Raw genomic sequence first — 22,111 nt, 5'->3', positions numbered from 1 at the left:
CCCGCGCGGCGGGGCGGGGCCAGCCGGAGGGGCGGGGCCAGGAGGCCACGCCCCCGGCCTTAAAGCGGCCGCGGCCTCGGGGACCCGCCGCCCCGGCCCCCCACGGCCCCACCCCGCCTGCGCCACGTGTCCGGAGGGCGCGCGGACTGGCCTCGGGGCCCCGCCAGCCCCCCGCCGCTGCCCGCGCCCCCCGCCGGGGCCCTGACCCCGCGCCCCGCGCCCCGCGCCCCGCAGCCGGGCCCGCCCTGGACACGCGCAGCTGCAAGTCGGCCGGCGGCTCCGCGGAAACCGGGGCGCGAGGCCAGACGGCGCCCGCGGAGCCCCCAGCCGGGTGCGGCCCCGGCCTCCCGCTGCCCCGGCCTCCCCCTGCCCAGGCGCCCGGCCGGAGGGGCCGGCGGGCTGGGTTGTCCGGCTCGGGCTCCGGGAGGGGAGACGGGTGTCAGACGAGCGCGGCCGAGGGGCTCAGTTGGCTGAGCCAGCGGATGTTTCTCTTTTCCTCTGAGCCTGGTTTTGGGAGGATTTTTTTAAAAATGTGCCATGCAGACCAGGTAAAAACACCGCCCCGGGGGCACGAGGAGCTCCCCGGGGAGACGGGCCGGGAGCTGTCCCGGGGAACCAGGGAGGGCAGGTGCCCACAGGAAGCCCGGGGGGAGGGCGGGTCCTCGCGGGGAAACAGGAGGGCCGGCCGGCGGCTCTGGACGCTTTAGGAATCAAAGGCGCCCCGCGGTGGGGCTCAGCGCTTGAGCATCAACCTAGGATCCAGGAGATGGAGGTTCGATTCCAGTCGGCCCGGGCCGGGTTGCGGGCCCCATCCCCAGCAGGGGGCGTGCAGGAGGCAGCCGACCAATGACTCTCATCATTGATGTTTCTCGATAAAGACGGATTAAAAAATAAATAAAAGGGAAAGACCGATATTGCAGGTCGGGGCAGAGTTCTCAGATGCCTCCTAGACCAAGTCACAAGCCTGCTGGGTGGGCAGGCAGCAGGCAGTGCGAACACAGGCTGCCCGCCAGGCCCGGCTCTCGGCTGGGGCCTGGGGTCTGTTCTGCGACATTTGCACTTTCTCCTGGAGCCTAGCAGGGAGGACAGCCACGTGGGTGGCCTGGCAGACACCAGGGTCCCTGGAACGGGCATCTGCAGGGGCAGGAAGCACATGAGTCAGCTCTGGCTCTCTCAGCCATGTCCCGTGACCTTTTCGCCAGGCTGGACAAAGACCAGGAAGGCTGATTTCTACTAGGGTCTTGTAAAGTGCTGTGTGGGCACAAGCAGGGAAGCTCAGGAGGCAGAGACCCACCTCCCAGTGCAGAGCCCCAGGGCCTGGGACACCTGTTTACAGGCCACTTGCAGGCTGCAGCACGTCAGGAGGAGCTGGGAGTGGTGGGCCAGGACCCCCATCAGGAGACCCAGGATCTGCCCAGTGCTTTTAGGAATCCGACTGTGAGGTCAGGTGCAGGGCACCACATGGACACCACTGGGAGCCGGACTTAGCCGGGGGTACTAGAGGAGGAATGCGTTTGGCCAGAAATGCAGGGTCACCCCCACCTTTGAGCAGCCAACCTAGGATGAAGCAGAGGGCCCCATCATCCCAGTTGTACCCCTGGCTCCCAGGGAAAGCTGGACAAGGGTCTGTGATCCTGCAGGCCTGGGCTGCTGGTGAGCTCAGCCCACCTCCTCCCTCTACTCCCCAAGAGGCAGTCAGGTCAGCAGGCCACACCCAGCCCCAGTTGGCCCAGCAGCCACCTCTAGAGGGAAGGCACACCCAAGATCTGCTGATGGAGAATCATTAACCTTGTGGGGTGGTCAGGGGGGCTCTCTGGGCCAGGGAGCAGCCTTCCTGCACCCCCCCTTGGACCCTTCTTGTTTGTGGTTCAGCAGGGAGCACACACTGGGGAAAGGCCCCTAGCTTTGGGGAATGCTGGGCACGCCCATGAGTGAGCTGTCCCACCCAGAGGTGGCACTCCAGGACACACAGCACCCCCCTCTGGTTCCACAGAACTGATCTTGCAAGTCATTCTTCCAGCAGGGCCAAAGGGGGTGGGGGCCCCTGGGGGTCATAGGTGCTCAAAGCACACTGCAGCCTCCCTTTCTCCTGCTCTGGGCCCAAAGTCCCAGGAATCTCAGGCTAAGGGCTGGGAGGAAGGAATTCACAGCCCCCAGAGAAGAAAGCCAAGGTTCCTGGGAGGGAGGCCCCAGGGCTGTCCTTACTCAGCGGCTGAGGGTGGCCTCCTCCCTCACCTCACCCTGGCTCCCAGGTCCTCTCTAAGGGCCACCTGGGGCACATGCCTCACCCTTGCCAGCCTGGGTGGAGCTGCATGCACCATGGCCTCTGAGGCTGTCCCAGTGAGGCCAGCACTGCACACACAGCTCCTGGGTGAAGATCTGGCATTAGCCACGCTCAGCTGCCACCTGCCAGGCAGGACAGGGAAACACCACTGGCTGTGGGGTCTCAGTGGACCCAGATGATCACCTGCAGACCCTCACCCACCCCACTGCCCACGGGACACAGCACGGCACATACACGGCCCAAACCATGTATTTTCTCAGCGGCCAACAGGGGGCGCGTGGTAACCTCGAGGCGCGTTTCAGAGTCTGCCCCGGTGGGGCTCAGGGCAGCAGCTGCCCCTCCGGGCTCAGCGGGTCCATGCCTGTCCCAAAACTGGGCTGCCACGCAGTGGCAGTGTGCAGTACTGCTCCAAGGCGCCCATGGGCTGAGCCTGGGTGCTGGGTGGGGCCAGCAGGGCCGTGCCCGTGTCCCACAGACCCCTGTCCACAAGTCCTCAGCGCTGCCCTACTCCAGGACCACGGTGCCGCCCACCGCCTCCAGCGCCGCCTTGATCTTCTCCGCCTCGGCCTTGGCAACGTTGGCTTTGATTTCCTGGGGCAGCGACTCCACCAGTTTCTTTGCCTGCAGGAGAGCAAGGTCAGACACCATGCCTGGGCTACCCGGACCAAGCCCAGCCTGGGAGGGGATGCCCGGAGCTCACCTGCACAAGGTTTATGCCCTGGATGTAGTTCTTGATTTCCTTGATCAGCTTCACTTTGTCCACAGGCTTTGCTTCCGTGAGGCGGACGGTGAAATGTGTCTGCTCTTTTTGTTTGGGGATGTCTTCCTCTACTGCCTGGGGGAGGGAAACAGTGGGCAGCCAGGTGAGAGAGGACAGCATGGAACAGGCCCAACGTTCCTGCGCTGCCTGTCCTGTAACCCCAAAGGCAGGGCCCCTGTGAGTCCAGCAGGAGGCAGTCCAGGCCAGGCCAGCCCCCTGCCCACTCGGTGCTTCCCCTCCCTTGTCCATCCCTCGTCAGGCTGAGCTCTACCACCCAAAACCACTTCCAGCTCTCCAGAGGCTGGTCTAAAACTGCCTCCCTTTCCAGTCCCCAAAGCTCATCCCTTAAAACTGTAACTTATGAGACAAGGAAGAGCGACAGCAAAAGTGCTTTGGGTGAAATAACGTTCCAGAAAAGCAGTGTCATTCCAGTTCTCAGCCCAGACTTAGCCCCACCTTCCCCAAGTGGCCGGTAGGGGGTGGTAGAGCTCCCCGAGTGGGCTGGGACAGGCAGTCCCCGCCAATTCTCTTTGTTGTGCAAATGGCTTCAGGCTACCTGTGTTTTTAGAGAGGTATCTGGGGACAGAGGAAAGGACAGACCAGGGATCTGCCTTAAACCTCAAGGGACAGGACATGCAAATGTGACAAAACCTTAATCATTACTAAGGCTGATGAGAGTGTTACTATTTCTATTTGTGGATAACTTGGGATTTTAAAAAAATAACAAATATTGAAAAAATTAAAAAAGCAACAACAAAACAAATTAGCGTGTGGATTCAAGTCTGCTGGTTTCCTCAAAGACGCCCAAACCCGTCCCAGTCGCCCAGAGATGGAGCTGCCGTCACCTCCCTGCTCATCTCCAGCCCTGGACATGCCCCATGGCCCTCCTGCCTGCCGCCCTCTGCGGGGAATGCCTTAACTCTCTCCCTCACTCCTCCCATCTCCTCTCCAGAGTGTCCCCTGCTCAACACAGCCTTGCTTGAACTCGTAACCCTCCCCACCCCTTAAGTTTCTTCCCTACTTTCCCCCACAGTACTTGTAACACCGTACTATCCAACATAATTTCTTTTTCCTCTCATCAGGCTCATCATCTGTTTCCCTCCACTAGAGCCGTGGTCTCCAGTGGGCAGGGCCTGCACATCCTTGGCAGGGAGCAGGTCCCACGGAGGCCGACCAGAACCACAGCCAGAAGCACACAGATCTGCAGGGTGTGTTGACTGGTGCAGGACAGAGATGAGGGACGAGAGAAACCTGGCCACGTGACGGACACGAGGGGAGCTGGGAACTGGGCACCAGGGAAACACGCCTTTCTGCATAGGACACCGCCTGGGCTCACCTCGGGAGCTGCCGCGGCAGGGGCAGCAGCAGGCATCGCCCCACCCATGGGCATGAGCCCCACGTCCTGGATCTTCAACGTTTTCTGCAGGGACAGAGGAGAGCGGTCTCAGAAGCTGGCAGTCGCACCCACACCTTCTCACGGACAAGCCTGGCACGTCCTCACACTCGGGGAGCACACTTCCCACAGCTGACCAAAGCCCCCAGGTGCGCCGGGAACAAGACGCAAGCCCCAGCCCTCACTGCCAAGGCCTGGCCCCGTGATACCTTCAGGAGCTCATTGAGGTCTGAGATCTCCAGGAGCGTGAGGCTGGCAATGTCCTGGACCAGCTGCTGGATCTTGGGGGGGTACTCCTTGGGGGCGTTGTCTAGGGGCGCACCAGCCAGGGCCTCCCCCCTCCGATGGCTGCTGCATCTCATCAGCCGCACGGTGCAGACCCGTGGTATCTGCTGCCTAGAGCCCATTCAAAGGGAGCTGTTAGGCCGGCATAGGTAGGTGGGCGGCAGTCCAGGCGGCAGGTGCCATGAGTTCAGGCCTCGCCCCTTGCTCCCCACCCAGAGTTCTCAGGCTCGAGGGTCCCCGTCGACAACAAGGCGGTTTCCCAGCTACTTTACATCTACACGGGCCTTAGGGACCCAAGTAACTGCTATTGCGGGACGCTGCCCGCAGCAACTTCCCGGTTTGAATGGACCCTGGCACCTCGCGGGCAACGCAGCTATGCACATGCACTTTGCTGCACGAAGCCTTCAGAACCTGGGGCCTTTGACGACGGGACGCCGAGGCGCCGATGGGGGTCCTCCCAGGTCACGGGGCTGCGGGGGAAACCGAGGCCCGGAGAAAGGCAGGAGCCCGTCCAATGTGACCTGGGGCCACCCCGGCACTCTCCGCACGTCTCGGGGGCCGCACGGCTGCGGGGCCGGCACGCGGCGGTCTCCACGCCCCCCGCCCCGCCGGGACACGCCGAATTCGCGGGGCCTCCCGCCCGCCGCCCCGACCGGAACCATCGGTGGCCGGCCACGCATTCCCACTCGGCCGGCCCGGGCCTCGGCAGCGCGCAGTACCTGGCGAGACGGAGCGCGGCGCCCCGAAGGCCGAGACACGGCCCCCACAGGGGGAGAGCGGCCGCCGGCAGCATCGCTCCGCTGGCGGGAAGGTCACACGAGGCTCCCGGGAGGAGGGACGCTCTAGCCGCCAGAGCAGCCGAGTACACGAGCTGGGGAGGACGCTCTAGCCGCCAGAGCATCCGAGTACACGAGCTAGGGGGACGCTCTAGCCGCCAGAGCAGCCGAGTACACGAGCTGGGGGAGGGCGCTCTAGCCGCCAGAGTAGCCGAGTACACGAGCTGGGGGAAGACGCTCTAGCCTCAAGGGCAGCCGAGCATACGAGCTGGGGAGGACGCTCTAGCCGCACCCTGCCGGGCTTCCTCTCGCTCGCCGAGGTTACCGCTCGGCGACCCGGGCGCACGAAGGCCAGTGGAGGCCGGAGCTCGGGCAGGCTCCGTCCAGTCGGGGAGGCCGGCCCGCGCAGAGCCGCGCAGTGGCCCCTGCGGAAGCCTCGCGTCGGCTGACCGTGGCCTCCGGCTCGAGCCGTTTGCTCCAGAGCCCGCGGTCGCCTCGCCGCTGCCCGCTGGCCGGCCTGCTCCTGGCGCCTTCCTCCCGGGACCGCTGCTCTCCCGCCAGCGCGGGGGCTCGTCTTGTCCTTCGGCCCAGGCCGCTCCGGGAGCGAGGCCGCCTCCTTCCGCGGGGCCCGGCCGCTGCTGGTGTGGCCGAGGCTTGCGGCTCGCCCGGGAGGGGACCTGGGCAGCGGGCCGCGGGGAGGAGCGACGCCTAAGCCCGCTGTCCCCAGACGCCCGCCCCTCGGCCCAGCTCAGCCCCCCGCGGCGTCGGCCCGGGGCCCGGGCCTCTGCTGGTCCCAGGCAGCAGGCCGACGGGCAGGCACGTTTCCTCCGCCCAGCGCCCGGCCCCGCCTTGACCGAGCTCAGGTGGCCCGTGTGTTACACTCGCGCGTTCCCTCCGGGGCGCTAATGCTGCAGCCCGAGGCCTGGGTACTGAAGGCGCGCGCTCGGGGCGAGGGGCCGAGCCTTCAGCATGGAACGTTTTCTTCCCCACAACCGGCGGGCGGACCGGAGCCTTGGGCCCTGCCAGCCCTTCCCGGGACTCGGGCCTGCCCCGTGGTGCTGTCCCAGGGAGGCTGCCCGTGGAGCGGGGCCTGGGACGGGCGACAGGCTGGCCAGCAGGATGCGCCTACACTCCGGTCCAGAGCCGGACCCGCTGCCCACCACCGTGCCTCTGAGCAGACACGTGACACTTGTTTTAGAGATTTTATTACCGCTGTTCCATTCCGGCTACTGGGGGCACTGGACGAGATGACAGCTCAGAAGCACAGAAGCTGAAGACAACCCCCACCTTCCTGTGGGGGCCAGGGGTGTCCTGGTGACAGCCCGGGGAGGGGGCACTGGAGGGCTCTGGGGAGCACTCACACTAGTCAGACCAGGGGCCCCCATGACGGGGATGGGAGGGCAGAGGGAGCTGACACCAGGCGGGGCTCCTGTCGGAGATGCTGCCCTCCCACCTCCGCCCCCAGGCCCAGCCGTGGGGAAAGGAGTCAGAGGCCAACTCAGGGACCAGGAGGAGGGTGGAGCCGAGGGGATGAGCCGGCAGGCGGGGCAGGGAGAGGCGGGCTGGGGAGAAGGGCCACCGGCTCGCGGGAGCAGGGACACTACAGGGCGCAGAAGAGGAGCAGGAGGGAAGACGCTAGTCAGAGGCGGACGCGGCGACCTCGGAGAACGTAGTGTTACTCTGGGCAGCAAGCTGGCCTGGGGTCAGTCGAAGGAGATGAGCTGGGCTTCACGGCCCTGCACCTGCGGCCCCTGTGTGGGCGGCTGCTGGGCCACCGGCTGCGGCTGCTGGGGAGGGCCACCAGAGGGCGCCATCTGGGGGACAAGGGGACAAGCCATTGGTCCTCCCCCAGGCCCCCAGTCCCCACCCTCTGGTGGCTTCTCCAGAACACCCCATCTCCACCTTGTCCCTGGGACTCAGCCCTCCAGTGGAGGCCACGGAGGGTGGCGGTCCCTCCCCCTCCAGCTTGTCACCGGCTCTCTGAGCTTCCTGCCCCAGCAGGGGCCAACCCTCGGAGTTCCCAATGGTGTCCACAGAGTTCAGCTTCTAAGACAACGTGGGCTCTGCTCTCCACAGGATGCCTGTGCGTCCAGGTTGTTGGCCAAGCAGAATTCCCAGCCAAAACTTCCTGTTCTTCCCAGGACTGCCCTGTGCTGAGGGCCCAGGTCCCCAGGGTGGTGGCCCTGGGAAAGGCTCACCTGCTGGTACATGGGCTGCTGCCCCGAGAGGTAGGGCTGCTGAGGGGGCGGCAGAGGTGCATCCTGGCTGGGGAGGGGAGTCACGAGACCCTGTGGAAGATGAGAGGGAACTTCTTGGGAAACCCACTAGGGGAGCCCAGCAGTGTGGGGGTGGTCAGAAGGGCTGAGCCCGGCCAGTGCTCCCCCAGCTTCTTGCCAGGGACCTGCCATCTGGCTGCCCCACGTGGTCTCACCTGCATGCTATAGGGCTGGTAGCCCATGGACACTGCCTGGCTCCCCATGTAACCCATGCTGGCCGATTGCGGGGGCTGGGAGATGGCCGGGAGGCTCTGCTGGGGCTGGGAGGCCACCGTCTGTGGAGGGAAGGAGTGTGAGGGGAGAAGGGCTTGGCTGGTGCTTCACTGGGGCCTCGGGAGGGGAGCAGCCCCACCCCCCTACCTGATAGCCCTGGGTTGGGGTGGGCTGGTAGGAGGAGTAGGCTGGGTTGGCGCTGGGCCCCGCTGGGCCCTGGGGGGCTGCCTGCGCACCAGTGACCCCCGCTGGGTACATGTAGGTGCTCACCATGCTGGGATCTGTGGGGGGAAGAGGAGTGAGGTTAAGACCCGGGCTTGGGGAGCATTTCTCTGAGTTTTCCTTTTTGTTGTGAGTTTTTGGAACCAAGTTCACGGTTCACATTCTCACCGGAGAAAAATGAGATCAACAAGGATGGGAGAGGACCCCCAGCACTGAATGAAATCAGGAGAAATGAACCCAAGAGTACCCCAACTGAGTAAATGACACTGGGGGTGGGGGACAGCTCAGCCTGGTGATTTCTGAACCTAGAATTGGGACTTAGGACAACGAACATCAGCCTTTCACAGCGGCCTTGGCTGGCGTTCCTGAAACTGCTCTCTGAATTCTGGGACCGAACAAGTCAGTCAACATGGGATGGGGTAGGGTAGGGGGGAGTGACAGGCACACAAAGGGGAGGACACCTGAGCCTAGAGACTGGAAGGTGTGAGAGAAAACGCATTTTAGTGAGTGCAGTGAATACGTGCGTGTGCGTGTGAGCAAAGAGCACGTGGTGAAATGTTAACACTTGGGGAATCTCAGAAATCCTCTGCGTTATCCTGTTAACTATTCTGTAAACCTGTTATGCAAAAATAAAAATGAAAGAAGGTAACGTTTTGGGGCTTATCCTGGCTGGTCGGCACGTCCGCCCACCCTGTTACCTGCTCCGGCCCCAGGCACACTGGGGTAGGGGCCGCCGCCAGCCGGGGCTGGCTGGCTCATGTACACAGTGTGCATGGGGGAGCCCTCCACTGAGCCGGCCGGGCTGAAGGTCGCTGGGAAACTTGTGGGACCCGAGGGCTGGTACAGCACGCCCCCCGCTGCGGGCATGGCCTGGAGCTGGGGACAAAGAGACGGCTGTCAGGGAGGCTCCCAGTGACTGCAGGCCAGCGGGAATGAGAGGCGTGGGGCGCACCTGGGCATAGGGCAGGGGGAAGGCAGGCATCTGGGCGCGCATCTGGATGGTCTGCTTCTGCTGCTCCAGGCGCAGCTGCCGCTCCTTCTCCTGCTCCTGCAGGCGCTGGATGGCCAGCTGCCTCTGCACCTCCAGATACTCCTGTGGGCCACAGGGCAGCAGTCAGCACGGCCGCCTCCCGGTGTCCCCAAAGTCTGGCTGCCAGGCCGCCCACAGCACCTGCTTCTTCTGCCGCATGATCTCCAGCTTCTGGGCCAGCTGGATCTGGCGCTGGCGCTCTGCCTCCTCTGCCGCCCGGCGCAGCTTCTCCCGGTGCTCCTCCCGCAAGGCGCTCAGCGCCCCCCGGGCATCGCGGATCTGTGCCAGCTTATCCTGCAGCCCCTCGTAGTACACTGTGGGGGAGGCAGAGCAGGGCCCTTGGCATTGTACAGACACATGAGCTGCCCATGGGGGCGCCTGCCCTTGTCCTGCCAGTGCTTGTTGACACGGTACGGCTGGCGCCGGGGCTGGGGTATTCTTCCTTCAGCGGATTGTTTCGTGCTCACTGGGACACTTCCTGTCACTGGGACCCCCTCCCCGGAGCCTGAGAGGTCACAGCTCCCCGGGACAGCCCTGCCCCAGGGACCTTGCTACTGCCCGCAGCCACTGGCAGCGTGGGGGCCCTCGCACAGCACCGGCTGGTGAGGCCGGCGGAGGCCCAGGGCCACGCACGTCTGCGCTCATCCAGCTGGTTGAGCAGCTCCAGCAGCTGGGGGTGCATGCCGTTGATGGACTGGAAGAGGGACAGCACGGCCGAGTCGTTGGTGATGCTGCGCCCACGCACGTGGTTGCTCTTCATGCGGTTGACGAAGGTGCTCACTGCGTTCTGCAGGGCCTTCAGGAACTGCGCATGGCTCTCCTCCGACTCCCCATTCTGGAACTGCTGCTGTGACAGTGGGACCCGGGCTCCTGAGTCAGCCTCAGCAGCCCCACCTGCACCACCAGACCTGACCCTCCGAGGGCGCTGCAGGCACCGTAGCCTCCAATCCTATAAACCAGGAAGCCGAGGCCAGGACAGAGCTGGCTGCGGCCCGTGGCCATGCCCTAGGCACACCCACCAGTGGTGACTTGAGACCTGCATCCCTTGCAAAAGCCCTGGCGTCTTACTCCAGTGGCGAACGAAGCCCGGAAGCCTCAGGACAGACTGAGCTGGGTGGCTCTGGGTAGGCAGCCAATGGCCAAGCCCCCGCCAGGAAGTCACTGTAGGTGGCAGGCACCTGTGCGGGGCCTGGTGCTCTGCACTCAGGAGGCTGTTTCCCTGGCCCGAGGAGGGAGCTTACCTCACTAAAGGGGCCGCCGGAGGACGTTATCGGCTGAGGGTCTGTCTCCGGGAGGGACGTCTGGAAGAGACCAGAAAGTGAGTGGGGCTGGCCTGTCCCCACGGCCCCTCCCAGGGGACCGTGGCCCAGGAGCACTGAGAGCACACCTCACCTCCACCACAGCTACAGGGGCTGTGTGCGCCTCCCCGGGCTGCGCGGCCGGCTCCGCCATGGGCGCGGGTGCGGACGGCGTGGGGCTCCTCTGAGCCTCCTCCTGCTTCTTCTCCCAGTAGCTCCGGTTGAGGTACCGGGCGAGCTGCAAGGACAACACGTGGTCATCCCGAGGGCCAGGGAGCAGCAAGGGGAAGCACCATGCACGGGGGACTCACCTCAGGGTCCATGTCCTCAGCCAGCGGTGCCGACGAGTTCTGGGGAGACAGGGGAGGGTCTGAGGGGTCAGAGGCCACACACCGTGGCTCCTCCCCAGCTGTCGCTCAGGAGGCCAGATGGCACAGCAGTGACGGGGTGCTGGAGTCCGGCTAGGGCTGATTTGTGGGGGACCTGAGGGACTGACAAGACGCAAGGCAGCACCCCACCCACCCTCCCATCAACCGTAAAAATGGTCCCCAATAGGTAGGTGGCAGGGCTATTCTCAACCCATGTGCCTGGCTAGCCCCACCCACCACCACCTCCTAGTCACAGCAGGACTAGGCTGAACCCCAGAAAGTAAGACCTGTCACAGTCACAGGTTGGGTCTAGAAAGGGGCAGCTACCGTTGGCCCCAGGATTCCCACTACCTCCCACCTGGGGGTGTGGACGAGATGGGACTCTCGCTAGTGGGGCCCCCAGCCTCTCTATTGTTCTCCACCCCACAGGGGATCCCGGATCAGGGAGCCGAGAGCCAGGGTGGGGCAGGAGGGGAGGCAGAGTGACAGGTGCCGTCCTTTCTGGGGCAGCCCTCCTGCTCCCTCCCAGGGCACTCACCACGGGAGAGGAATACAAGCTGCTGGCGGGGGGTGCTGATGAGGCCACGGGCGTGGGTTCCGCCTTGGGGTATGTGGTGTACCCTGACTTCTGTCTCTGCAGGAGGACCCATAGGGAGCACATGGCACAGCAGGACGAGCCTCCGCACTCTGCCCTCCCCTAACATCTAGGGGTGCCCCCCCCAGCACCCACAGACGTAGCAAAGCTTCAGGTCTCCCCACCGCCCCACTCACCATCCTCTCCTTCTCCTCTGCCTCCGATTGCGACAGGGCCAGGGCCAGCTGCAGCTCCTCCTCCTCCTGCAGGGCCGTCTCGTCCCTCTTGGGGGGCAGCTAGGAGCACACAGGGGGGTGAGCAGATCCCAGGAGGGGGAAGTGCTAAGGGGAGGGGCCTGGGCTGGGCCTACCTGGGACTGCTGCGACAGGGGGCTGGTCAGGTACTCCGGGGGCAGCTCCGCCGTGGAGGGGGCCTTGCCCTCCGCTTTCCTGAAACAACAGGGTGCTGTGGGGGAACAAGCTCCGCACCCTGGCCCCCCAAGGTTCTCGAGGAAGTCACCTGGGACTCCCTCTAATGTCATCAGAGTGATGACAGTGGTTCCACAGCCCATACTCCAGAGAAAACCTGAACCCTCACACCAGCTGCTGCTTCCAGGCCAAGGGACCCGGGAGAGTGAGGTTCAACCACCTGCCCGGCCAGACTGACCACCACCTAACAAGGGATTGCTGGGGTGAATAGATAGACAGCACGGCCTCTGCACCTACTACACTGAGGACACAGCCAGGAGCACAAACCCTGACCCGAACCACGCAGGAACCTCAAGCCCAAACGAGGGACCTGCTGCAAGGGCCTAGAAGCTTCAGCAGGGTCTCCCTCAGGAAAGAGGGTGGGAGCACGCGGGGGAGGGGCTGAGAGCCGAACAGGCCCTGGAGGGACAGAACTGCCACCAACATCACTGGAACCAGCACACCACCATCGAGGACATGCAAGAGCCACGCTGATGTCAGTGCCACCCTGACAACCCTGCCGGGCTCCAGAACAGAAGGTTCCTCTTCCCAGACACACACAGGAAGGTCAGGACCAAACACGTGTAAACACAAATGTAGGGGAAGCCACTGTGGCAACACATCAACACTGAGGGGCAAGGCGGAGGGCACCCCTCCCCTCGTCAGGCTTGCGTCTTTCCTGGAAGTTTTACTTCCAAACTAAAAAGTTAAAAGGCAAATAAACTCCAGCAACGGGCTGGCAGGTCCCAAGCCTGGGTTACCGCCTGGCTCTGTCTTGAGTCTGGGCGCAGTTGAGGTTGGAACTCGGGGCCGGGGCCAGCCCTCTGACAGTCCTCAGTGGACAGAAGCTGGGCTGGTGGAGCGCAGGGAGCAGGCTGGGGCTGGTGGGGACTCACTTGTTGAGCTGCTCGTAGCAGGGCTCGCACACACGCACCTCCTTCTCGATGCCGAACTTAGGGATGGTGGAGTACCGGGAGGAGCACTTGCCACAGAAGATTTGGCCACAGGCCCGGCAGTGGTGCTGTGACACAGGGTGGAGGTGGTGGCTGTGTGATGGGCCACAGACCCCTCATACCACCCCTCCCAGCACCACCCTCTGAGAGCTGCCAGGGGAATAGGGCCCGGGCCCAGGATGTCAACTGCAGTCACCGTTTGGGGAAAAATATTTTAAATTAAAAAGAAAGATTTGCATTGGCAGGTGAGGCTCAACTGGTTGGGGGTCGTCCTGTGCACCAAAAGGTTGCCAGTTTGATTCCTGGCCAAAGGCACATGCTGGGGCTGCAGGCTCGATCCCTGGGGGGGTGCAGGAGGCAGCCAAACAACATTGTGCTCTCATATCAATGTTTCTCTCTCCCTCCCTCCAAACGGCAATAAAAAAATAATCTTTTTTTTTAATTCACAAAAAAAGTGTGTCAATTGGGCTGGGTGGGGCTCTGGTACATCTGCTGACATCCCAGACCCAGCTGTCACCATTGCCATCGGCCAAGACAGCACAGTCCGAGCCCCCAGCCCTGGCCTTGGGTGTTCCTGCCCCCGGGGAGCGCGAGCTTTTCCCGGCGGCACCGACTGTTACACACCAGGCCCTGGGTAACCACATTCACCATGTGTGGCTGCAGTGGCCTCCTGATGGCGGTGGGTGGTAGGACCCCTCCCCACAATGGGTGACTCACCTTGCGGGTCACTACCCCGAACTGCACCCTGCAACGGTGGCACTCCTCAGCGTCCACCCAGTCGGGGGCCTATGGGGAAGCAGAGTTAGGACCCCACAGCCCCGCAAACTCTGCCTCCACTCCCTACAGAGGCTGGGCCCAGTCACTGCAGACACGAGGAAGGAGCCCCCTCCAAAAGACTTCTTTTCTCTCTAAGGCTCAAAAGCAGGACGCTGTGGCCTTGGGGACAGGCCAGTGCTTATTTAACCACATGAGCCACCAGCCATGGTCCAAAAGCACCTGAACCATGTTCCCGGCTCAGCCTGCCGGCTCTACCTGGTGACACTAGACGTCTCACTTTCGAGACACACAGCAGCTCACGGGCGGCCAGTGCTCCCAGCAGGCCTGTCACAGGCTCCCTCCAGCTTCCTCGGAGCAGCCCCACCCCACGCCCAGCACAGACTCACTCTCTCTGCAGCAAACATGGCGTCGCTCTCCTTGAACTCGGGGAAGACGTGTCCTAGAGAAAGGAGGCTGCAGTCACGCTAGGGCTGCCCTGGTGTGTGAGGCCCCACAGCTTTATCTGCCCCTCAGTTGGCCCCGACACCTCCAGGAGCCATGTTCTGTGTCTCAGCATCTGTCTCCACAGACAGACCTCCAAGAGCACAGCTGGCAGCTGCCCCACACCCAGGTGGCTCCCCACGGGCTGCTCCTCCTGGGGCCTCTGAACCTGAGTCCTCAGCAGGATGCTGGGCCCAGACCTCCACTCACTGTTCACTCTCACGCTCAGGCCTCCCTGCCCACTGGTCCTAACCCGACTCCCTCCCTCCTTGGACCCTGCCCTCAGAGGTCAGCTTCTCTGTTCACTTCTCACTCACCTGCTGTGTGCTGCTTGGCCCCACCCCGGCCCCGATGAGTGTGAGGTCTGGAAAGGCAGAGGCTTGGGTGCCCAGAGCCCAGCTGACCCCATGTACCCACCTTGGGGATGCCCAACTATGCGCCCACTGATGGTCACTTGGTGGGGTGCTGTCTCCCACCCGCCCAGGGTAAACTCAGCCCCCCTTGGTCCCACCTAGTGCAGGCGGTGTTCCAAACCCGACTCACCCTCCACCTTCATGATCTGGTAGGTGTCCTGCACCACCTTGTACTTGGGCTCATTCCGGAAGGCGTGTGCCCAGGCCTGGATCAGGTACAGGATCTTGTTTCGGACATTGACCTCCACCTGCCTCTGCAGAGGAAGGAAGGACATGAGGACCACCAGAGACAGAGGTGCCAAAGGGAAGTCCCAGCGTGACAAACTGGCTGGTGAGACCCCCCCTCCTCAGAGCAGGGGGGGTCCCCCAGGTGGGGCACAGGGGCCACGTATAACCCTCTCCCCAGGCCCAGCCCTCCTCCATGGAACCCCATCCCTGAGGACGAACCCCACACACCTGTCTGCCCACTCAGGGCCAGCACTGTAACCCCAGGGACCCGAGGCAAAAGCTCTCCAAGTCCCTTGACCCCGTAACAACATGTGTCTCTTCCCACCCCATCCTGACCGGACTGGGAGCCCCTCAGTCTGTAACACTCTGGCCCTGCCTGACACGGACCCTTCTTTCCAGTTACAGATGCTCCAGGGACACACCCACCTAGAGAGCCACCAATTCCACCGGCTGAAAGCACAGCCAGGTACACTTCTAGAGCCCCTGGGGCGCTGTCCATACAGGACGCTCAGGAGGATGGCGGAAAGAGAAAGCCACTTCACGGAGATGCCAACCACAGATCAGCGCCGGACTTCTGGGTCTTTCCTGTGATCTGTGCCCAATCAGTGGACAACCCCCTCCTATCTCCCAGGGGGACTAACTGCCTTAGACCACGTGCAGCAGAACAGGCACAGTCTGCCGACGCAGGAGGAGGCAGCTCCTAACTCCTGGTCTCCCAGTGGGCCTCAGAGAAGCCAGCTGTCAGCTCAGGTCCCAGATGGGCTCCTGGACCCATGGGCCACAGGCACTGGGACAGGTCCAGGAGACCGTGGCCTGGCCCACTGGTGGCAGCAAGATGGTGCCTGGGGCTGCGCTCCTCAGCGGCCACTCAGGCAGCCTCACCTCCATGGGGTACCCTTTCATCTCAAAGAATGTCTGCCCCACCCAGCTCTGCATCACATACCCCGGGGTGTCATTGCCCACGTCACAATCCCTGCAGACCTGGGAGGCCACTGGCAGGGGCCCCTCAGGACAATGTTTTGGATCCAGGAGGACTTTTCCTCCTCTGCCAAAGGAGGGCGTCTCCCCCAGTCTCCCTCCATCATACCCATGCGCATCCTGCTCGGAACCTTCCCTGGGCTTGGAACCTGCCAAGCTGCCCTTGGGGGTCCCCGGGCCTCTGCTCTCACACGCAACTCCTTCCTCCACCTTCTCCAGTGAGTGTCCCCTGCCCTTCAAGGCTTGGCTCCCAGCCCTGCCCCGGGAAGCCTTCTCTCACCTTAAGGAAGAGAGAGGCCTCCTGTACCCAGACATCGCCGGGCTGGGATTGGCATGGCGCAGGGACTACCGACGCTCCCCCTCCAGTCTCTGCTGCACCTGGCACTGTTCCCGCCCCAGGTACCAGCAAACACTGGAGAAGCAAAGGCCTGGCAGCAGGGTGAGGTGCTCCTCTGACCCCATCTGGATCTATTGCTCCCGACAGAGTGCCCACCTTCAGCAGCTCCTTCAGCTCCTCCATAGTCTGCTTGTTGGCCACCTCATCATGGACTGTCTGGCCACAGTTCTTCACCACAGACTCCATGACCTGCAGACCCCAAGCAGGGGAAGGGTCCAGCTGCTGGCCAGGGCAAGGACCCCTCCTGGACAGGCCCACCTCCCCAGCAGAAGGCAGTCTTCCACAGGCCGTTCAGGTCACCTAGCCCATCAGGGGAGACTCCATGGAAGCCTGAGGCAGGCAGTGCCAGCACTACCCAGGTTCCTCACTCCACGCGTCATCACCAAGGACAGAGACTTAACTGTCCTAACTCCCCATTTCAGGTGGAGAAGCTGAGGCCCGGCTTCTGGCCCCAGCTCCATGTCAGGGTCGCTCATATCCGCCCTTACACCCAGTGCCCACATTGCGCTGGTGGTGTGCCCAGGCAAGTGGGCCAGGCCTCAGGGGCCGCTGCTCTCGGCCATCCTGACTGCTGGGGATAGGGACCCTGGAAAGGATTGGCATGCAGGGGTCTAGTCACCTCTAGGGCATACAGGGCCACATGAGGGTTCTTGTCGTTGACTTTCTTCTTGATGGAACTCACAGCATATTTTGCCCTGAAGGAAAAAAGTATTGGTACAAGCACAAAAATTCAAAAAAAGAAGAGTCACAGCGAAAAGACAAGTCCAGGTGTCATGTAGCCCTTGGGATCCCCAAGCTGTACAGAGAGAGGTCTTTGGCTGTGCCCAGATCCCCAAAACCCCAGCACGCAGAGCATGCAGCTCCACACCAAGGCCACAGGGCCCTGGAGGGTAGTGGCACAAGAGTCCTCCTCACTTACTGCGTGTCCCCCTGGCGGATCAGGTCGCAGATCTGCAGGATGGACTCCCAGTCAGTCTCCAGCAGAAGCTGGCTGGTCGCTTTATCTAAGACAGAAACACACCATTACAGGAGTTCATCCTGTTGTGATTCCCAAGGGTGCCCCAGCTTAGCAACAGGAAGGAGCAGCTGCCTCCTGCCCATTTTAAACGTCTGGACCCAATGGACAACGCCGTGAGAATCCTCCTGACACAGTGATAACCGTGAAAACTGCTGTCCTGACCTAATGAGACAAAAACCTTGAAAAACAGTAACAGAGGAATCCCGTTGTGTGCCTGTTACAAGCCCGGGGCCCTTCCAAACGCTCTCCCTGTGCTTGCTTCTCACACAGCCTTACGAGCTGGATCCTGTTTCCATCCTCTTACAAACTGAAGCAGAGAGGTGAGGTCACTGGCGGGAGTCACACAGCTTGCCGGGAACAGAGCCAGCATTCGGCGCTACGCTGGCTGTTTCTCAACAGAGAAACCTGCTGCCTCAATCCTCAGGGTCCCCAGTTTTCAGAAGTTTGACCTAGTTGGTTAGATTTCCACGGGGGCCAGGCTTGGGGGATGCACCATGGACTCCTGTCCTCTGTATCAAGGGTCTTTGTGCGACGAAACAAGGCTGACCTCAGGGAATTCTCCAACTAATACCCCCCTCTCCCCATCACGCCTACAAATAGCCTTCAGTACTGAGCTGGTGGCAACTTCTGGACTGATCCCTAAAAGGCTGAACCACTCCATGTGGCTGAGTCCCTGGGCCTGCACCTTCCAAGGGCAAGAATGAAGCCCCGTCGGAGGCCTCCTCCGGAGCCCCACTCGAGGGAAGGGGCGGTGGGCTCGGGCTGACCGCGGGGCACTGGAGGAGGGGGGCCTGCCCGGAAACACTCGTTTTCCTTCCTAAAATCTGTGACCTCCCCTCCCCCGAGGCTCAGAGAGAAGCAGCCACGGCCTCTGACAGGCAGAGGGAGCGCCCTCCTGAGCCCGAGCGAGCGGGGGCGACCGGCCCGCAGGGAACGGGCCTCGAAGGAGCGTGGCGGGTCCCACAAAGGTGTCCTCTTTTTTTGGGGTGCCAGCGTTGGGTCCGAAGGCCCGAACTCCACGCAGCCTAGCTCTGCGGGGAGGGCGTCTCCCGAGATTTGCTAAGTCACCCGTCTCGGTGACTCGGGACGTCGGGGGCGCTCCGTCAGGCGCCCGCGGCCGGCTCCCGGGGGCTGTCGGCTGCCGGCCCGGCCCCTCCGCGGACCCCCGCCCGCCCCGGCACCGCCGCGCCCCGCCCGCCGCGCCCCCACCCAGGCCCCGGCCGCGCGGCGCCGCTCGGACCCCTCGGGCCGCGGGCAGCCGGGAGGGGCAGGGCCGCGTTACCTAGGAGACGCTCGAAGGTGCCGCTGCCGCGCCCCATGGCGACCCGGGCCCGACCCGACGCCGAGGCCTCCTTCGCTGCTAGCCGGCGCGCCCCCGACTTCCGCTTCCGCCTTCCCCTCGGGCGCGCGCACGCACGCACGCACACGTCGCGGGGCCCGCCCTCGAGCGGCGAGGAGGCGGTCCTTCCGCCAGCCGCAGACTGTGCGCCGATTGGACCGCGCCTTCCAATGAGCATCCAGAAGGCGAGGCTGCTCCAATGAAAGCGGGGAGGAGGGCGGGCCTAGCGTCGCCGCGGGGCGGAGCTACGGCGGCCGAGCGGCGCGAGTCGTGGAGATGTGTCTCCTGCTGGGGGCCGCGGGCGTGGGCAAGTCGCTGTTGGTGAAACGGCTGCAGACTATCCTTCCGGGCCGGCGCGGGGGCCGGGGGGGCGTGGGGTGGGGGCCGGGGTGCGGTTGTGGGGGGCCGGGGTCGGGCGACGCGGCCTCTGCGCAGGTGGCCGGGGCGGGTCGCCTGGGGGCTGGGACGGGAGCTGGCGGGGCGGGGAGGCCCGGGACCGGCCCCGCGACCCCCCCCCGCCGCGCTTGGGTCCTTGACCGCCTCGCACAGCTGAGCTCCCCGGAGGCCAAGGGCGATCTGGGCGCCCCCCCCGCGACGCGGCCCACGGTAGGCGCCGCCCGCGCACGCTCCGCAGCCGCGGTGCCCCTCGCGTTTGGCAGGGCGCTCTGGGCTCTTAAGGGAAACTGGAGCCCAGCGGGTGGATGGATTAAACACCGCCCAGGGCAAGCGAGTGGGGCGTGACAGCGGGAAGGAGCTGGTCGCCCCACGGAGCGAATCCCCCTGGTGGGCGTTGGCCACAGCCAGCGGGAGGGGTAGGGCCCCCGCTCCTGGAAGCCCCCCTTCCTTATGGGTTCTGCTTTAGGGCCTCAGACCTGGAGGAAGGGCCTTTTGGGGTTTAGGTCACAGTGTAAAGGGCCGGGCACGTTGCTGTTGAGGAGCCCAGTGGGAAAGAGCTTGTGGTGGTCTGTGCATCCTGTTTTTCCCCCCACAGGTGGGCACCAACCTCACTGACATCATGGCCCACAGAAAGATCACCATCCGGGAGCTGGGGGGGTGCATGGGCCCCATCTGGTCCAGTTACTATGGAAACTGCCGTGCACTCCTGGTGGGTCGTATTTTTTGAACTCTTAGGGAAGCATGTCCCCGTGTTGGCCTTGTCTAGCCCCTGACCTCACTTTGTATAGGATGGGGTTTGGGCTCCTGTGCAGCTGTTGCTGGTCAAGGGAACGGGGCCTGCGCTACTGTTTCCCTCTTGGAACTTGGCCTTATCCCTGTGCTCTCGCTGGTGAGCTCTTGTCAGAGCTGGAGAAAGGCTTGCTGAGGGCAGTGCTCGTGCTCTGCAGGTAACTAACTGCCTGATGCCCACCCTGTTGCCGTGGGTGTGTTTTTGTTTATGCTTAAATTCTACATCCCTCATCCCATCCTGGCAAATCCTATGCCCCAAATTCTGGGACCCATCCTGGGAGAACTGATGGCCACATGAGAAGAGAGACTTCTGTGTACGTGGAAACAAGTGGCGCCTGGTCACTCTCATACACCTTCCTTCTGCTTCCACCTGTCCTCAGAGCCCTTTGTTTCAGTCATTTTGCTCTTCTCTAGCCAGGTCTGTGGTGCCCAGTGGAGGTTTGGCAGGGGCTGTCACCATCAGGGTGGCCCTGAAGTTTTCCCCTTCTTCCCAGTTTATGATAGATGCCTCCAACCCCACCCAGCTCTCTGCGTCCTGCGTGCAGCTCCTGGGCCTCCTTTCTACAGAACCACTTGCAGAAGCATCGGTCCTGATACTCTTCAATAAAACGTACGGGTTCTCGAGCCGAGAGGGAGCGCAGAGGGTGTCCGGAGAGGAGCTCCCTTAGAATGTAGCCAGGAGGGTGGCTTCCTAAGGAGGGGTGCGGTGGGGGTTGGGGCAGGCTTGTGGAGCCCACTTTGACAAGGCGCCAATTTTGCTCCAGTGACCTGCCCTGTTATATGACCATAGAGGAGATGAAGTCGTTAATCAGGCTCCCAGACATCATTGCATGTGCCAAGCAGAACATCACCGTGGCAGAAATCAGTGCCCGGACTGGCACTGGCTTGACAGGAGTGCTGCACTGGCTCCAGGACACCCACAGAACTGGCAGGTGACTGTTGGGTGGAGAACATGGCTGGAGGGGTCTGTGGGGCGCAGGCAGAGGATGGCCCTGCTTCGCCTCGGGAGGTTCTGAGGAAGACCGGTGAACCTACAAGGCTGGCTTCTGTGCTGAGTTTCAATGATAGGTAAACTGAGGTACCGAGGTTACAGAAACTTCTGACAGCAGACGTTAGAATGAAAAGACTTCCCAGGGCTGGGACAGCAGGACCGGCCAACCGGTCCTCTGTTCCTGAGCACCCAGGGCAGGGTTCCCACAGGTGGGGAGGGCAGGGAGAGGCTCTGATTGAGCACGGGTGCCAGTGAGCTCTTGCCAGGTCCTCAGGGCCATGGCTCCCCAGTGTCCCACTGTGTCCCTTGAGCTGGCAGAACACCTGTTGATTGGTGGATGTGTCCTGGGAGACCCGTAACAAATTACCATAAACTAGCATAAAACAGCCTAAGTTTATGGTCACCGTTCTGGAGGTCAGAAGTCTGAAATCAAGGTGTCTGCAAGGCTGGGTCCTCCTTCTGGAGGCTCTGAGGGAGAATCCATTTCTTGCCTGTCGTCTGGCTTCTAGTGGCTGCGGGTAATTCTTAGTGTCCTTGGCTCGTGGCCGGCCAAACTTGAAATCTCTGCCTAACATGGTCTTCTCTTGTAAGAACACCTGTCTCTGGACTTAGAGCCCACCCTAAATCCAACATGATCTTAAGATCTGTAATTACATCTGCAAAGACCCTTTCTCCAGATTTCATACTGGCATGTTCTGGGAGTTACAACTTGGACTTACCTTTTTGGGGCCACTGTTCAACATGGTGTAATTAGGTAAGGAACCCTGTGCCCGAGTGTGGTCTGAAGCCTTAGGCCTTGCAGTGCTTCTGGCTCTTTGCTCTGCATGGCCTGCCTGTCACTGCTGGGTGCCACCTTCTGAGACGCCACCAAGCGTCTCCACTTCTTTGGTGAGGTCCGTATAGATGTCAGACAACTTGGGACCCAAAGAAAGGGCTTTCAGACATCCCCCAATTTCAGGACTTGAGCAAAGCCTCGTTAAAAGCATGAAGTGTTAGAAGAATGTCTCTCATCAATTCTTCAGCTAAGGGTGTAAGATCCCAGGAAAGTACTAGGTGTGAACTCTAGGACATACCTACAGGGCAACAATAGGCAGGAAGTTCCCCCCTTTTTACTGTAAGTTTCTGAATTATGTAAACCATGTTTTACATAATCAAAAAATGGACTAAAAGCAAAAATAGCAACTTAAAACCTGAAAACAAAAGATCTTAACTGTAAATCAAATCAGTACCACAACCAGAGAGAAAAGAACCTCTTAAGGTGACATTTGAACGGCCTGTCTTTAGTTGGATAAGAGCAAAAACGGAAAAAATGTTAAACTTCATTCTGTACGTTGTGTTAATACTCTTCCTGTTAGAGCTACTTTATGTTCATTGTAGAATAAAGTATATTTGTGAAACACTTTCAG

At 62.2% G+C, this 22,111-nt stretch overlaps 3 protein-coding genes across 5 annotated transcripts; 1 reads left to right on the top strand and 2 right to left on the bottom strand.

Moving 5' to 3' along the window:
• Nucleotides 1–2,517: 2,517 nt before the first annotated feature.
• On the bottom strand, nucleotides 2,518–5,613 carry MRPL12 (mitochondrial ribosomal protein L12). Its single transcript, XM_016215442.2, has 5 exons — nucleotides 5,442–5,613; nucleotides 4,647–4,833; nucleotides 4,381–4,464; nucleotides 2,985–3,119; nucleotides 2,518–2,905 (listed from the first exon to the last, which is right to left on the bottom strand). The coding sequence occupies exons 1-5, from the start codon at nucleotides 5,513–5,515 to the stop codon at nucleotides 2,789–2,791; spliced, it is 597 nt and encodes a 198-aa protein (XP_016070928.1). The 5' UTR covers nucleotides 5,516–5,613; the 3' UTR covers nucleotides 2,518–2,788.
• A 1,073-nt stretch (nucleotides 5,614–6,686) lies between these two features.
• Nucleotides 6,687–18,532, bottom strand: HGS (hepatocyte growth factor-regulated tyrosine kinase substrate). 2 transcript variants are annotated; one of them, XM_087826412.1, is made up of 22 exons: nucleotides 18,473–18,532; nucleotides 17,092–17,176; nucleotides 16,792–16,867; nucleotides 16,269–16,361; nucleotides 14,700–14,823; nucleotides 14,063–14,115; nucleotides 13,617–13,685; nucleotides 12,843–12,967; nucleotides 11,850–11,928; nucleotides 11,677–11,775; nucleotides 11,444–11,539; nucleotides 10,849–10,887; nucleotides 10,632–10,775; nucleotides 10,481–10,540; nucleotides 9,873–10,086; nucleotides 9,381–9,553; nucleotides 9,162–9,302; nucleotides 8,908–9,085; nucleotides 8,135–8,268; nucleotides 7,930–8,049; nucleotides 7,697–7,786; nucleotides 6,687–7,312 (listed from the first exon to the last, which is right to left on the bottom strand). In XM_087826412.1, exons 1-22 carry the CDS (start codon nucleotides 18,507–18,509, stop codon nucleotides 7,202–7,204), a joined length of 2,340 nt encoding a protein of 779 aa, XP_087682538.1. In that variant the 5' UTR covers nucleotides 18,510–18,532; the 3' UTR covers nucleotides 6,687–7,201. The 2 variants fall into 2 exon arrangements, with proteins under 2 accessions (XP_087682538.1, XP_087682539.1); XM_087826413.1 differs by having other exon boundaries at nucleotides 9,873–10,083.
• A 522-nt stretch (nucleotides 18,533–19,054) lies between these two features.
• On the top strand, nucleotides 19,055–22,104 carry ARL16 (ARF like GTPase 16). Of its 2 annotated transcripts, XM_016215424.2 has the most exons (4): nucleotides 19,055–19,135; nucleotides 19,521–19,634; nucleotides 20,209–20,324; nucleotides 20,479–22,104. In XM_016215424.2, the coding sequence occupies exons 2-4, from the start codon at nucleotides 19,545–19,547 to the stop codon at nucleotides 20,648–20,650; spliced, it is 378 nt and encodes a 125-aa protein (XP_016070910.2). In that variant the 5' UTR covers nucleotides 19,055–19,135; nucleotides 19,521–19,544; the 3' UTR covers nucleotides 20,651–22,104. The 2 variants fall into 2 exon arrangements, 1 of the variants encoding a protein (XP_016070910.2); XR_015715901.1 differs by lacking the exons at nucleotides 19,055–19,135; nucleotides 20,479–22,104 and having other exon boundaries at nucleotides 19,542–19,872; nucleotides 20,209–20,293.
• Nucleotides 22,105–22,111: the final 7 nt, after the last annotated feature.

Source organism: Miniopterus natalensis, chromosome 17, assembly GCF_054644295.1.
Source record: "Miniopterus natalensis isolate mMinNat1 chromosome 17, mMinNat1.hap1, whole genome shotgun sequence".
In the NCBI taxonomy this organism is placed as follows: domain Eukaryota; kingdom Metazoa; phylum Chordata; class Mammalia; order Chiroptera; family Miniopteridae; genus Miniopterus; species Miniopterus natalensis.
This window is presented reverse-complemented; position numbering and strand designations above follow the sequence as displayed.

Bases quoted from the DNA above. Each gene is read 5' to 3' on its own strand.
- ARL16 (XM_016215424.2), top strand. From the start codon at position 19,545: ATGGCCCACAGAAAGATCACCATCCGGGAGCTGGGGGGGTGCATGGGC. The intron at 19,635-20,208 runs GTGGGTCGTATT...CCTTCTTCCCAG, and splicing joins GAAACTGCCGTGCACTCCTG to TTTATGATAGATGCCTCCAA. The intron at 20,325-20,478 runs GTACGGGTTCTC...ATTTTGCTCCAG, and splicing joins CTGATACTCTTCAATAAAAC to TGACCTGCCCTGTTATATGA.
- MRPL12 (XM_016215442.2), bottom strand. From the start codon at position 5,515: ATGCTGCCGGCGGCCGCTCTCCCCCTGTGGGGGCCGTGTCTCGGCCTT. The intron at 4,465-4,646 runs GTATCACGGGGC...CTGTCCCTGCAG, and splicing joins ACCTCAATGAGCTCCTGAAG to AAAACGTTGAAGATCCAGGA. The intron at 3,120-4,380 runs GTGAGCCCAGGC...TCCCTCCCCCAG, and splicing joins CTGCCGCGGCAGCTCCCGAG to GCAGTAGAGGAAGACATCCC.
- HGS (XM_087826412.1), bottom strand. From the start codon at position 18,509: ATGGGGCGCGGCAGCGGCACCTTCGAGCGTCTCCTAG. The intron at 12,968-13,616 runs GTGAGTCACCCA...CCTGTGTCACAG, and splicing joins TCGGGGTAGTGACCCGCAAG to CACCACTGCCGGGCCTGTGG. The intron at 10,776-10,848 runs GTGAGTCCCCCG...TTGTCCTTGCAG, and splicing joins CTGAGGACATGGACCCTGAG to CTCGCCCGGTACCTCAACCG.